This window comes from Culex quinquefasciatus, chromosome 2, assembly GCF_015732765.1.
Source record: "Culex quinquefasciatus strain JHB chromosome 2, VPISU_Cqui_1.0_pri_paternal, whole genome shotgun sequence".
NCBI lineage: Eukaryota > Metazoa > Arthropoda > Insecta > Diptera > Culicidae > Culex > Culex quinquefasciatus.
This window is the reverse complement of record NC_051862.1, coordinates 215691749-215707212: the sequence shown is the minus strand read 5'-3', so window position 1 is coordinate 215707212 and position 15464 is coordinate 215691749. Positions and strand designations below refer to the sequence as shown.

The 15464-nt window shown below is 38.0% G+C and overlaps 1 protein-coding gene across 1 annotated transcript; it reads right to left on the bottom strand.

The window, feature by feature from the left end:
* Positions 1–3581: 3581 nt before the first annotated feature.
* On the bottom strand, positions 3582–15161 carry LOC6035994 (nidogen). The gene is made up of 9 exons (XM_001846048.2): positions 14695–15161; positions 7411–7890; positions 6358–7347; positions 5996–6298; positions 5793–5940; positions 5059–5737; positions 4848–5005; positions 4077–4791; positions 3582–4020 (listed from the first exon to the last, which is right to left on the bottom strand). The coding sequence occupies exons 1-9, from the start codon at positions 14887–14889 to the stop codon at positions 3768–3770; spliced, it is 3921 nt and encodes a 1306-aa protein (XP_001846100.2). The 5' UTR covers positions 14890–15161; the 3' UTR covers positions 3582–3767.
* Positions 15162–15464: the final 303 nt, after the last annotated feature.

Here is a 15464-nt window from a genome sequence, read left to right as displayed (position 1 = left end):
ATGAAGTTATGCAGTTTTGATATTTTAGAAGAAGATTTGCTAAATTTGGCTGTTAACATTTAATTTCATTTCAGCTTCCAGTATTTAGGATTAATATTTATGTGTAAAAGGGAAGTATATAACTTTTTCAATACCATTTATACCAAATAAACAAATCATACCAAGAACATTGTTTGATTTTATTTTCTAGACTTTATTGAAAGCTTTGTAACAATCGATTGGAAACACTGTGAGAACGTTTATTTTTTTGTGTTTAATATCAAATAGTGCACTTTTATACATTTTGATAAATTTTAAATATTTGGACCACAGATCAGGGAAAGACGAAAAGCTATAGAGTAGTAGTAGTTTTAAATCATTTTTTGAAGCAAAATCAAATTTGCATCAACTTTACATTAAAAAAAAATAAAATGTACTGTTATCATATTATAGTTACATTTTCGATTTTTTTGTGTATTTGAGCAGTTCTCTACGAAATCGATTTTTTTAATTTTAATTTTTGTATTTTTTAATCCGGCTGAAACTTTTTTGGTGCCTTCGGTATGCCCAAAGAAGTCATTTTGCATCATTAGTTTGTCCATATAATGTCCCATACAAATTTGGCAGCTGTCCATACAAAAATGATGTATGAAAATTCAAAAATCTGTATCTTTTGAAGGAATTTTGGATCGATTTGGTGTCTTCAGCAAAGTTGTAGGTATGGATAAGGACTACACTGAAAAAAAAATGATACACGGTAAAAAAATGGTGATTTTTAATTTAACTTTTTGTCACTAAAAATTGATTTGCAAAAAAACACTATTTTTATTTTTTGAAATGTTTTGAGGGGCATAAAATGCCAACTTTTCAGAAATTTCCAGGTTGTGCAAAAAATCTTTGAAATATTGGTCGCAAAAACTTTTCAACTTCATTTTTCGATGTAAAATCAAATTTGCAATCAAAAAGTACTTTAGTGAAATTTTCATAAAGTGAACCGTTTTCAATTTCACGAATGTTTCATATTTTAACATTGAAAATCGGACCATTAGTTGCTGAGATATCGACGTTAGAAAATGGTGGGTTGTTTGGGTGAGACTTAGAAATCATAAATTTTCCTGCTTTTTAAACCTTTGCATGGCAATATCTCAGCAACTATAGGTCGTATCAACAAAGTCAAAAAAAGCAAAATAAAGAGAATTTTCCACTAATAAAAAACTAATAAAAAAAATGGAAAACTGCGACTATTTAAAAAAAACCTAAATACCTAAATCTATGGCTATATCTTGAAAACGGTTCACTTTATGAAAATTTCACTGGAATACTTTTTGATTGCAAATTCGATTTTACATCGAAAAATGAAGTTGAAAAGTTTTTGCGACCAATATTTCGGTTTTTTGAAAAAATAGTGTTGATTCGAAAATTTATAACTTTGTCAAAGGGTTTTTGCACAATCTGGAAATTTCTGAAAAGTTGGCATTTTATGCCTCCTAAAACATATAAAAAAATTGTGTTTTTTTTTGGAAATCAATTTTTAGACAAAAAGTTAAATTGAAAATCACAATTTTTTAACCGTGTATCACAATTTTCTACAATTTAAAATTACTTAGTTAAGACCAAATTAACTATGAAATTAGGAAATAAATGTGGAAATTGGGAAAACCTTTTCAAAAGTAACGATTATTATTTTTATTCAAAAGATCAGAACACTTAAAAAAACTCATTTATTTCGGCTATGATTAGGAATTTCCGGAAACATAGTTAAAAACCCGTTTTTTTTATTAAATTTTCATCACGTAAACTTAAATTCTCAAAATACGTATTTTTTTAATTTTCGAAAATTGGCATTTCTGAGCCATAATGCGTGGTGGTGCCAAAAAAGTCGTGTTTTTTTGGAAAACATCAAAAACTTAGACATAAAAAGATTTAAAATCATTTTTTGAAGCAAAATCAAATTTGCATCAACTTTGTTTAATAAAATGTATCGTTATCAAATTATAGTTACTTTAAGGTATACATTTTCGATTTTTTTTTTGAATTTTAAGAACACAGAAAAAAAACGATGGTAATGTTCATCAGGAAATGGTGACAGATCTTGTGGCAAAAAAATGTGTAATATTACATCAGGAATTGGTGAATTTTCATCAGTTTCTGATGAATATTCATCAGGTTCACATTTTTACACATTTTTTGAGTAATATTACTCAAAAAATGAGTAATATTCAACCTATCAAATTTTCAACATTCCAAAATTCAACTTTTTTTGCTGTGAATACTACTTGAATGAAAAGCACTACAAAAAAAATATTTTTTAAGGCTGAGAAAATTTTCTAGAATTTAAAATTACTTAGTTAGGATCAAATTAACTATGAAATTAGGAAATAAATGAGGAAATTGGGAAAACCTTTTCAAAAGTAACGATTATTATTTTTAATGAAAAGATCAGAACACTTAGAAAAACTCATTTTCTTCGATTCGAATTCTTAGGTAGGTATTTTATTTTTAAAAGTTAATTTAACCTCAAAGCTGATTTACCTTCAAAAAATATATTTGCAATTGTTTTTTTCTCAAGGATGTATCATAAAGTCATTATCACTTCTGAAGTTTTTTTTGAAAAGGACCAATAAACCAAATTTTCTGTTTTTGCTTCTTGGGTGTTTTTAATACCCCTGACTCAAGGCGGTTTCAAAAACACCCAAAAAGCAAAAACTGGAAATTTGGTTTATTGGACCTTTTCAAAAAAAAAACTCCAGACTTATATTTTTCAAAATTTTAATAGCAGTTTGCACTATTTTTCAGTTCTACCATATATTTACTATAAAAATGGTATGGTTTATTACAATTATTTAAAATTTATATTTATAATACAATAAGTTCAAAGTTAAAATGATGAAAATATTCAATTGTTTATTTAATTTTAAAATAATCTATGATTTTTCAAAATTCATATTCAATATTTGATTCTAACTACAGGCGTCTCTCTGGCTGTTGATCTTCTCGATGTCAATATTGTTCCATTTGTCAATTAATTTTATAGTTTCTTCAAAAACATGCTTTGATTTTTTCGTTCTATAATTTGATACCTCCCGCTCTCGACGGTCCCTACAATATCAACACAGAGAGAGTTCACTATATAGATACATCAATTAGATTGGAAAACTGGTATCTCATCAAAATATTCATTTTAAAATTTTAAAATTAAGTTAGCTAAAGCTTAAAAATACAATGGGATACTTAACAGAAATATATTAAAACCAAGTATCTTTAGTCTATTACACAAAGTCAAACAAGGTTATGCCGAAATCTCCATTTTAAAAATTAGGATAATATTTTTATTGGGAAATACAATCAAATTGAATTCATTTATTAGACGTTAGTAAGTTTGAAAGTAATCTTGTAGTATTACTTCATATGAAGAAATTTTACTGCCAAAAAAATGCACACTTTGATAAAGTGTAGTGTTTCTTATGTTTTAGGCATTTTCATGTATTTTTTCGAAAAAAAAAAACATTTTTTTGTCATTTATAAAAAGTTCCAAAACTCTTTTCGAAAATTTTCCTGTATTTTTAATTTTTTTTCTTTCTCAGAAATAATATCTCACATTACTCTTTGAATCGACTTTATTGTACTAACTTTACGAACTACATTACGGTGTCAAAAGTATACTTTTCCATGATTCCATAACTAGCACATCTGCTTCAACTTAAATGCTACTGTCAAAGACACTTCTTTTCTCTCCCTCCATTTCGCTGCAAACACTCCACCGATCCTCACAGGATCCCGTTCTCGCCTCAATAGTCCATAATAACATCGTTACAGTTGGACTCGTCCGCGCACTTGCAGCCCCGGCCGGACGGCGCCCGCGGGTTCGTCAGACAGATGCGCTTCTCCGGGCAGTCCCCGTTGTTGATGACACACGGGCTGTGGAACAGCGGACACTTGTCCGTGACGGCCGTCATTCCGTACATCTTGTGGCTGCCGAAAACGGGCGACGGGATGCCCTTTTGCCGCTCGCCGTACGTGTTGATCGATTCGACCTTTTTGCTGGAATTTGGAGGGGGGTTAGATTGGGTTTGAGTTGGGATATTTCGGAATCTTACGTGGTCCAGTCGGTCCAGTAGAAGTGATCGTCCGTAATGGCGAGTCCGAAGGGATAGGTTAGGTTGCTCGCCACGGTCCGGATGCGCTTGGAGTAGGTATCAACGCACTCGATCTTCTTGGTTCCGGCATCGGCGTAGCAGAGTTCGCCGGTGCCCGGTGCAACCTGTATGCTGTTGGGAAGTTCGACTTGGGGTCCGCTTACCAGGACTTCCCGTTCGGTACCGTCCAGGTTGGACCACTCGATCTTGGGGCTCTCGCGATTCCAGTCCGACCAGTACAGCTTGCTCTGGTGAGGATCAACGGCGATGCCTCGCGGGTTCACCAGGTACTTGGAAACGATGATCGTGCGGAGGTCCGGATCGTCCAAGCTCGCCACTTCAATCGTGTCCTTGGCTGAATCCGTCCAATAAAGACGGCGTGAGATCCAATCGACAGCAACTCCCTCAGGGGATACGATGTCCTTGGTGATGAACGGCTTGCGATCGGTTCCACCGTACTTGCAGCTGAAGATCTGCTTGGCGGAGATATCGCTCCAGAAAATGCGACCTGTTGCGCAATCCTTGTCGACTCCGATCGCCATCTGGGCCATGGTCACCGGGAGACCACGAGCTCCGCTGAACGGAACCTTAACGTTGGCGACACCTTGACTGATCAGCAGGAATCCGGAATCGAGCCGTGGAGCAGTGCTGCAAACGCTTCCGTTGCCGATGTAGTCTGTGGAAGGTGATCGTGGTATCAAGCTGATTATGGGATCGTACGGGAGGTCTTACCCTGGTTACAGATGCACTGGTATCCGCTGGTCGTGGAAACACACTTGGCGTTGGGATCGCACAAGCTCGGGATGTTGCGGCAGTTTCGTTCTGGAGTGCATAGGAATCCATCTCCGAAGTATCCGGCGTTGCATTTGCACTCGTAGGTAGAGGGATTGCTGGAAGGGGAGTACGTTAGATATCCTGCGTTGAAAAGGTCGATCATGCTTACTTGTAGTCCGGCTCGCAGGATGCGTGCAGTCCGCAGTTGTTCCGGATGTTACAGGGAGGTGGAATCGACTTGCACGAATGGATTCCATCTCCGACGAATCCGTCCGGACAGTGGCAGTACTGGATGTTCTGTCTTCTCTCCAGCATGCAGATGGCGTTCTCCGCACAGTACGCTCCTCCGCAAGATCCGGTGCGCACGCAAAAGTCGGAAATGTCCCGCTCGAATCCGTCCTGGCAGACGCAGAGTCCGTCCGAGCACAGCGAGTTCATGCCGCAGTCATCGTCTTCGGCACATTCCGGAGCAAGATGGCAGGTTCGACCGTCTCCTTCGTATCCCTTGTTGCACACGCAGATCGACTTCTTCAAGCTGACGATGTAGTTGCAGGTCGCGTGCTGATCGCAGATGTCCTCCTCGTCCAGACAGGACACCTCCTTCTCAACGCAGGTGTAACCGTTGCCGTCGTATCCGGGATTGCACACGCACTGGTACCGGTACTGATGCTCGTCCCACTCGCAGTTTGCCGAAGGACTACAGTTGTTCTCGACGTCACACGACGGAAGATCCGGATCTTCCGGCTGAGCCTCCAAAAGCCGACAGATTTGGTCGAATGCGTACTCGATCAAGGCGTATCCGGTAGGACAGGTGCAACCCTGTACCGTGCAGAAGGGCGCGATCTCGTCTGAAACAGAAGGTTCTTAGTAACAACTAGCAGGCAGAAGCAACGACAAACTTACACTCTTCAGTGGAGCCTTGTCGAACGCAGGTCTCACCGTTCCACACGTGATCCGCATCGCACGGGTTCTCGCACACGAATCCATCTCCAGCGTAGCCGGTCTTGCACTCGCAGCGTCCGTTGTTGCAGTCGGCAAATTCCGAGCAGTACTACAAAGATCATGGTTATATTCTTAAAACAAGTCACGATCATGCCTCTCCTTACCTCGCACCGATCGTCTTCCTGCGGCGCTTCCTTGTGCTCCGGTTCCCGTGGCGTGTCCACCTCGTAGTACGTGTTCGGCGGCGTAACCACGATCACCGAGCTGGTCGACGATCCCGCCCGCTCGCACTGGTACCCGTTGCCCTCGAAGCCCGGATGGCAGACGCAGTTGTAGCCGCCCGGCTCGTTGATGCACTGCGCGTTCTCGTCGCAGATGTTCACGCCGGAGCACTCGTCTATGTCGACGCAGTTGACGCGATCGTTGGCCGAGTACGGCACGTACGTGAAGCCGTTCTTGCAGTTGCACTGAAATGGTTCAAGGTTGGTTAGTAGGGTATCGATCATTGGTATAAGTTGGAACTTACGTCATACGAATCGTCTCCGTTCGGCACGCAGACCGTGTTTGCTCCACAGTTTGCGTCGTCGCAAGGGTTCAGCCGCTCTCCGGAGGTGACCTTGCTCAGCATACCCATGCGGATCGCCTTCTCGCGAGGTTCGTAGCCCAGGTTGATCTTGCTGGTCTTGAGTGTTGCGACGCGATTTGCTGCGCTGTCCGTCTCCAGGAACTTGCAAGATTCGAACGTGATCACCTGGTGGATGGTGTACGACAGCTCGCGATCCTCCGACGGAATGTGAACCTTGTGCGAGGTGTACGACTCCAGGCGATCCTTGCTGGCCTTCTGGTAGATCTCGGCGTAGTCTTCGATGTGGAGCTTGTCTCCAAGTGGGATCTGCGGGACCTGTCCCTCTATGTGGATGTCTACCGCCAGTTGATCCCACAAGTTTAAGCCGTTGAAGATCAGGTCAACGCGCAGGTTGTCGTGGGATCCCTCGAAGCTGATCGTGGTTGTTTGGTTGAACTTTCCACCGGTGACCTGGTAGCCGTTGAGTACGTTTCCAATGGGTTTTGCGAACAGCCATCCAATGCTGGCACCGATCACTTGAGCCAGTTGCAGCGTAGTACCGACGTCGTCCTCCAACGGGCTAAGCGCCGTATATGTCCGTCCGTCAGCCATGACCACGTACGACTGCATCTGGGTATCGATCGTCCAGTCATTCAGTGAACCCTTCACAGCGCCCACAACTCTCAGCGGAACATCGTTCTTGACGCAGCTGAACCCATTGCCGTAATACCCAGCCTTACACGTGCAACAGTATCCACTGCGGGTGTCCGTACAGGACGCCGCCGAATGACACTTAAAGTGACCCCCCTCGGCACAGGTTCGAGGTTCCCTTAGCGCACCCTCATCGATCATGTTCGGCTCCAGGACGTTCTCCTCCTGCTCCAGCGGTCCGACCTTGAACAACCACGAGCCAGCTTCGCCCATGTTCGACGATACCGTCAAGTGCTTGATCTACAAAGAATACCAACCATTACTCTCCACAACCCAACAACGATCATCAACCACAATACTCACATTATCCGTTCCCGATCCCTGCAGCTGGAAGAACCGACCATCCTCCGAGATGAACCCAGCCTGGGCCCGCACATCCGGCAACCCGGAATCCCCCGTATCGCCCTGAATCCAGTTGATCCCATGCTCCGGATACAAGAACTGCACGTACGTCTCCTCCTCGCCCAGGATCAACGCCACTTGAAAAGAGTTCGTGACGTCGTTCTTCATGTTGAAGTGCCCAACGTGCTCCCAAGTCCCGACAAACACCTCCCTCGCCTCAAAGTCCCCCGCTTCGGCGAAACTACTCCGAACCAACTCCCCAACCCGGTCCAGCAGCTCCCCATCAGCAGATCGGAAGTACACGATCGCGGCGGTGTCGTTCGGCAGGGTGGTGTCCACGTTCGAGTAGAACGGCGCGATCGCCGGGTACTCGATCGGGAAGGGCAGGTTGAGGAAGTTCATGAACTCCGACCCGAACGAAAGGATGCCGTTGGTGTTAATCTGCGGGGAATCGAAGAGAGCGTTCATTCATGCGGATTTGTGAATGGGTTATCAGGGCTTTGTGCGTGTGTGGTTCTCGGGTATCAAGTTTGTTTGCGTAACATTAAGCAGCTCGTTGTTTAGCATTGCGATGAAGATTCGCTACAAACATCGACTCAGTGTGGTGTGGTGATCTGTCCTGGTTTCGTCGAGCGATAATAACGCATCGTAAGCGTCTTTGGAATACATTGTCTATACTTAGATTGCCCGTTTTGATAGATTGTGGTTGTGCCAACCCCTGCAAAGTTTGCCCCTTTGTCGGTGGATGATTGTGAAAATATTTAGATTTTTTATTTATTTTAATTACACTTGCTTTTTTCAGAGTCTTGGTTTATTTTTCCAAACTCCTAATCGGATGTGGGTGTTACTTTTAAACTAACTGATTTAGAATACAAAAAATATAACAATTAAAATTATAACTTATGGTTCGAAAATGTCAAGGAAAATGGATAAATACGACGAGTTCTGAAAAATATCAAGTTTTGCCACGAGCGGCAAACAATATTTTTAGCAATGTCCTTGTGTTTAGTCAACTCACCGTTCAAATCAAAACAATATTTAAAAGTATTTCTTTTCGATACAAGTGCCGGAAAGTTTAACTTTCCCGTACCCATCTTAGTGCTGTATGAGCAACTCTCTACGAAATCGGCCGATTTCGACCATTTTTATTTTTTGTATTTTTTTATTTGACTCAAACTTTGTGGGGGCCAAATAAGCTATTTTGCGTCATTGGTTCACCCATACAAGTCTCCATACAATTTCGGCTGCTGTCCATACAAAAATGGTATGTAAATATTCAAACAGCTGTAACTTTTGAGTGAATTTTCTGATCAATTTGGTGTCTTCGGCAAAGTTGTAGGTATTGTTGAGGACTTTTGAGAAAAAATAGGTACACGGAAAAAAAAATTGCAGATTTTTTTATCAAAATTTTTTTTACTAAAACTCAATTTCCCAAAATACGTATTTTTTGATTTTCGAGATTTTTTGATATGTTTTAGGGGACAAAAATCCGCAACTTTTGAGCCATAGAGAAACACGGTCAAAAAATCTGCCGCCGAGTGAAAAAATAGCGATTTTTGGAAAAAATTGAAGTTTCATGCAAAAACAAGTTTGACATTACTTTTTAATGCAAAATTGAATTTGCAATTGAAAAGTACCTTACAGATTTTTTGATAAAGGGCTCCGTTTTCAAGATATAGCCACCGAAAGTTTGATTTTAGCGAAATATTTGCAGTATTTCAATTTTTAAAAATAGTGACCATGAGTGACCATTTCTAAAAATATTTTTTTTGAAAAGTTCAGAAAATTTGCTATAAAAATGTCTAAGAGACATTGAAGATTGGACCTCGGGTTGCTGAGATAGAGCCGCTTTAAGAAAAAGAAACACGAAAATTGAAGTTTTCTAAATCTCACCAAAACAACCCACCTTTTTCTAATGACGATATCTCAGCAATTAATGGTCCGATTTTCAATGTTAATATATGAAACATTCGTGAAATTTTCCGATCTCTTCGAATAAAATATTTTGAAATTTTTAAATCAAGACTAACATTTTAAAAGGCCCAAATATTGAATATTACGCCCATTTAAAATGCTAGTCTTGATTTAAAAATTTTCAAAATATTTTTTTCGAAAAGATCGAAAAATTTCACGAATGTTTCATATATTAACATTGAAAATCGGACCATTAATTGCTGAGATATCGTCATTAGAAAATGGTAGGCTAATTGGGTGAGACTTAGAAAACTTAAATTTTCGTGTTTCTTTTTCTTTAACCCCTTCCCGCCCAGAGCAAAATCGAGATTTTTTACGTTTTTCACCATAACTCGTAATAGGATCGACCAAATTTGATGAAATTTTAATGGCCATAAGCTAACAATCTATATAGGGGAAGGTGGGGCAAGACGACCATATGGGGCAAGAGGAACAATCGCTCCTACGGCCGTAATTTTTACAATTTTGATTATTTCCAGTATGAGGAATTGTTGCTAGCAATGCAATTAGCTGATTCTACTACCACATAACCGCCAAAATGACGTAAACGCCACGGGGCATAAGATTTAATGAAGTTTTTTTTCGAAACCTTTGTTTTCTTATAATATTTGGAAAGTACAAAATAAGGCTTAGGGTTCGTTTTAAGGCTCATTTTATCAAAATGCTATTTTTCCTAGATCAGTAGTGTCCCTACAAATGACATGCACCTATTACAAAGTATGATTTAACTTTTGGTTATTTCTGTTGAGAGCTTTTAAAAAATCTTGTTCAGGTGGGGCAAGTGTACCATATGGGTTTTTAGTATGGAAAAAAATACGAATTGCTGCAACAACATATTTTATTGGGAAATAAATACATGAAAGTACTTAAAAACTGATAAACAATCGTTAAAAAAAATTGTACATACAAAGTATAGTGATATTATGAAAATTTACTATTTATCATCGAAGTAGTATTTTTTTTCGTAAAAACGATAAAATTTTTAGTAAAATATTATTATTTAATCTAAAAATGGAAGAAACCATTCAAATACATTCTAATCTGATGTATCTAAGTGATAACAGTTCAATTGTTAGCAAATTACCATATTTTTTTCATGCATTGTTCCTCTTGCCCCAACGGGTTGCTCGTCTTGCCCCAATAGTTGAGTAGAACGTACGGAAAATCAAAAATTTTAAAATCAATTTTTCATATTAAAAAACAGGATTTTTTAAAAACTTGTTTAAACAAAGTCTTAGTCAAGACCTAGAATAAGATGATTATAATAAAATCCGACAGATTTTTTAACTTTTTAATGGGTTATAACGAGCATTTCCTTAGCTTGTTACACTTGCCCCACTTTCCCCTAAACTAATGCAGGTTGAATCAGGTCGAAAAAATGCAGGGTTGCAGAGAAATTTAATTTTGAAGACAAAAATTAGTGGTGCTCTGGAGTAAACATGGGCGTTAGAGGGTTAAGCCGCTGTATCTCAGCAACCAGAGGTCCAATCTTCAATGTCTCTTAGACAATTTTAGAGCAAATTTTATGAACTTTTCAAAAAAATATTTTTAGAAATGGTCACTCATGGTCACTATTTTAAAAAATTGAAAAACTGCAAATATTTCGCTAAAATCAAACTTTCGGTGGCTATATCTTGAAAACGGAGCCCTTTATCAAAAAATCTGTAAGGTACTTTTCGATTGCAAATTTAATTTTGCATTAAAAAGTAATGTCAAACTTGTTTTTGCATAAAACTTCGATTTTTTCCAAAAATCACTATTTTTTCAAAAATTCATAACTCGGCGGCAGATTTTTTGACCATGTTTCTCTATGGCTCAAAAGTTGCGGATTTTTGTCCCCTAAAACATATCAAAAAATCTAGAAAAATAAAAAATATGTATTTTGGGAAATTGAGTTTTAGTGAAAAAAAAGTTGATAAAAAAATCTGCAAATTTTTTTTCCGTGTTCCTATTTTTTCTATAAAGTCCTCAACAATACCTACAACTTTGCCGAAGACACCAAATTGATCAGAAAATTCACTCAAAAGTTACAGCTGTTTGAATATTTACATACCATTTTTGTATGGACAGCTGCCAAAATTTTATGGAGACTTGTATGGGTGAACCAATGACGCAAAATAGCTTATTTGGTCATAGGGAAGGCCCCAAAAAGTTTGAGCCAAATCAAAAAATACAAATAAAATCCATTTCCGGTTTTGGTAGAGAATTGCTCATAAGTATAAATTTTCAGCTCTTGTTAAAAAGTATCACTTTTCGATTCTTTTAATTTTTGGTACAGAAAAGTAGGCCGTCAAAGCAGGAAAATGCAGTTTAAATGGTTAATTTTACGAGTTAACAGAGATATTTTCATTTTCTAATTTATTTTAAAATTTAATAATAATTTTCAAGTTTTGGAATACAGACTAACATTTAAAAAAATATTTAATATTACGCCCTTTGAAATGATGGAGTTAATATCAAAATGTTCAAAACAGTTTTTTTTTTCAAAAGATCAGAAAATTTTACAAATGTTCCATTTTTTAACATTGAAAATAGGACCATTCATTTCTGAGATATCGCTACTATTACTTAGGCTTTTTGGATGAGAATGAGACTTAAAAAACTTCAATTTTCTTGTTTCTTTATCTTTTACTCGCTGTATTTCAGCAACCATAGGTTCAATCTTTGATGTATCTTAAGTAATCTATCTTCTTCTATATATATAAAAAATTTCGGTGGTTTTGTTCGAACGCGAATCAGTTCAATACGGAACAACGGATCGAGGCGCTTTTTACTGCATTGGGTTCGTATAAGCCCAAGGAAGGTTCTTACGCTAACTAATTGACACTTTGGCCACTCTGGAACCGATTCCGGAGCATCGGCAAAATGTATGGAAAAAGTTACGTAAAATCAAGTTTTGATCACAGGAGGCTGAATAAGCAAAAAGGCTAAAACGTCAAAAACCAAAAAAGGCAAAACGAAGTTTGTTGGAAAGGCTTGTTTTATTGAAATTTTTCTCATTTTCATGTAAATGATATTTTCAGGAATGGACAGGAATTTTTCAGTTGAAATTAAACTTCAAGCGGCTATATCTTGAAAACGGTGTACTTTATTAAAAAAAATTGTGAAGTACTTTCCGATTGCAAATTTGATTTCACATCAAAAACTGTAGTTAGAAATTGTTGAGTTTTTTTTATTTCAATTTTTTTTTGATATTAATTTGGTGGCAAATTTTCTGTGCCCTAAACAGATCAAATAATTTTAAAAATAAAAAAAGGATTTTGAAAAATTGAATTTTTGTGAAAACAAACTTGGTTTAGAAATTCTCAAACCAATTTTTCCTGAATCTATTTTTTTTAATAGTCCTCATCACCTACAACTACAACCTTGCCTACAACTTTGCCTAAGACAACAAATCGTTCAGGAAATTTCTCCAAAAGTTACAGATTTTCTAATATTTACGTATCATTTTTGTATGAACAACTGCCAAAATTGTATGGAGACATGTATTTGAGCCAAATAAATAAAAGATACAAAAAATAAAAATAATCGAAATCAGCCGATTTCGTAGAGCATTACTCCTTTGAGAAATTGTGCTAACCTTTTTTTCGCAGAATTTCAAAATAACGCTTTAATATCAAAGTGAATTTTAAACTTAACATACAGACATTTTTAATTTTTAACATAATTCGCAAACTTGGAAAACAGAGAAAAATGAGTCACCAATTTTAAGTAATTTTTAAACAGCTTTAAAAAAAATCCAGCATTTCTAAAATATCATTTTCAGATATGGTCAAGTATGGACACTATTTATTTAAATTTTAAAAGCTTAGGAGAAGGTGGGGCAAGACGGCCATATGGGGCAAGAGGAACAATCGCTCGTACGGCAGTATTTGATTATTTCCAGTATGAGGAATTGTTGCTAGCAATGCAATTAATTAATTCTACTACCTCATAATCGCCAAAACGACGTAAACGCCACTGGGCATAAGATTGAATGAATTCTTTTTCAAAACTTTCGTTTTCTTATAATATTTGGAAAGTACAAAATAAGACTTAGGGTTCACATTAAGGCTCATTTTATCAAAATGCTATTTTTCCTAGATTTTAAAATAGTTTCATAGCGAATTCATAGCACTTTACTGCCGTTCTACGCATAATTGTCCCATGTTCAAAAAAGTGCAACTGAGAAAAACGCGATTGAAATTTTTCGATCGATTTCTGTGTTTCTACGCATAATTGTCCCGTGGGTTCCTATTCGCCCTATGTGTCCCTAATCGCCCTAGTTATCAGTTTATCACCCTTATTTGTGATTATCTTGCTATACAACTGGTAAACAAGACATAATGCTTAGTAAAACTGATGATTCCGTGTAAGAAAATACTTGGTGGGACAATTATGCGTAGAAGTTTAACGACGGGACAAACAGACTTGGTGTTGTTTTTAATGAGTTTGCGAACAAAGTACCAGATTTTATGTGTTTTTCTTAAAGTACACATAAAACTAAACTTAAAAATGTCATAAAGTCAAAATCGTCCAAAACTGACATGGGACAATTATGCGTAGAACGGCAGTTTAGTATTGATGCGAAATGGTTTTCAGGATATGAAAAATTCGATGGACAAAATTTCGGAAAAATGTGCTCTTTAATTTTTTCAATTTTTTTTTTGAAATTTTGCAGCCTTTGATTGAAAATTTAGTAATGATTTGTTGTGGAAAAGCTGAACTTTGTTGGATCTTAAGAAAAATTCGATCAATTTTGATTTAAACATTTCAAATGGATGTAAGTATTGTTGAGCTTTACAGATTTAGCTGTACATTCGTTATGAGTTATGCTCAAATTCCATAAATTATCAGCTTATCAGTTTTTTTTAGCTGCAGATGATTTTATATGCATCGTTAGTTTTTCAGTTTTATTCACATTTCACCAAGTGCATTATTCCTCAGCATAAAACATACACAGGAATAACTTTTTTTGATAACCAATTTGCACGCAATTGCATTGCAAAACACACACTACTCTTCACATAATCAGTAAACTCTCACTCCCACGCATTTTTACTCGCAATGTCTTCCTCACTTTCAGTAAAGGTTTTGATAAAGTGTAGCCAGCTGTTTTATTTTGCACTCATTAACGGTTTGCTGATGGCGCCTTCTTCAACCAAAAAATCACCCAAAAGGTCACGACACGACGAAAGTCAAGATTAGAACACGCTCAAAAACCGTTGATAACCGCATGCTTCATTCACTCTTTCTGAAGCAATTTTTCGCGGGCAAAATTTCTGCTCTTACGTATAGCGTGTCGTATTTCTCGGAGTAAAAGTGCGCCGGAGTGTCCAGCTTGACCTCGGCAAATTCCTCATCACCACGGGGCAGGATCTCGCTCGGTTCGTTGATGTAGCTGTACAGGTCTCGGGAACCGATCGCCTGGACCAGCAGAGGTCCAAGAACCGCCACCAGAAGAATCTTCATCCTGTGATTCACCATTCAGCGCAGTCACTTGCTTCTATTTGGCATTTGATTAGACAATAGACGATATTTGTTCCTCGAATTTGGTAATCCCTTGAAACACTCTCCCTTTGCGGTACGGATTAAGTAACCTTATCACTGATCGCACTGAACGAGGCTTAAGCTGCTGTTTCACCAGAGGAAGAGTACACTCATTATCAGCTTGGCAGGATCCATTCAACACTGGCGTTAGGCTTAAGACGAAACTCCACTCCACTTTAAACACGACCGATCTACTCGACAACCCGAACACGACTGACTCAAGGAACCAGCCAGAACCAGCATCCGAATCTTGAGTCTGAGACTCTGAGCGGTACTAAGCCAGAGAGAGAGAGTGAGGGAGGAAATGCTGCTGGGAGTAAATGATTTGAATCCTCCACATGTTCGTTATGCTTTTCCACTGGCTTCGGATGAGTCGAAATTTTAATTGCCTGGAATTGAAAATGGGATGCTGGGCTCGATGCAAGGGGAAAATCATCAATTTTCATCCATATTTTTTAACATCAATTGGGTCCTAAAATGAAGCTTAGATTGCTGATATTATTGTTTACAGC

What these genes read in the sequence shown, in the direction of transcription:
- LOC6035994 (XM_001846048.2), bottom strand. Translation starts at nt 14,889, where the DNA reads ATGGTGAATCACAGGATGAAGATTCTTCTGGTGGCGGTTCTTGGACCT. An exon ending in ACGGAGACGATTCGTATGAC is followed by an intron (nt 6,299 to 6,357) that starts GTAAGTTCCAAC and finishes GAACCATTTCAG; the next exon opens with TGCAACTGCAAGAACGGCTT. An exon ending in TCCTGCGAGCCGGACTACAA is followed by an intron (nt 5,006 to 5,058) that starts GTAAGCATGATC and finishes CTCCCCTTCCAG; the next exon opens with CAATCCCTCTACCTACGAGT.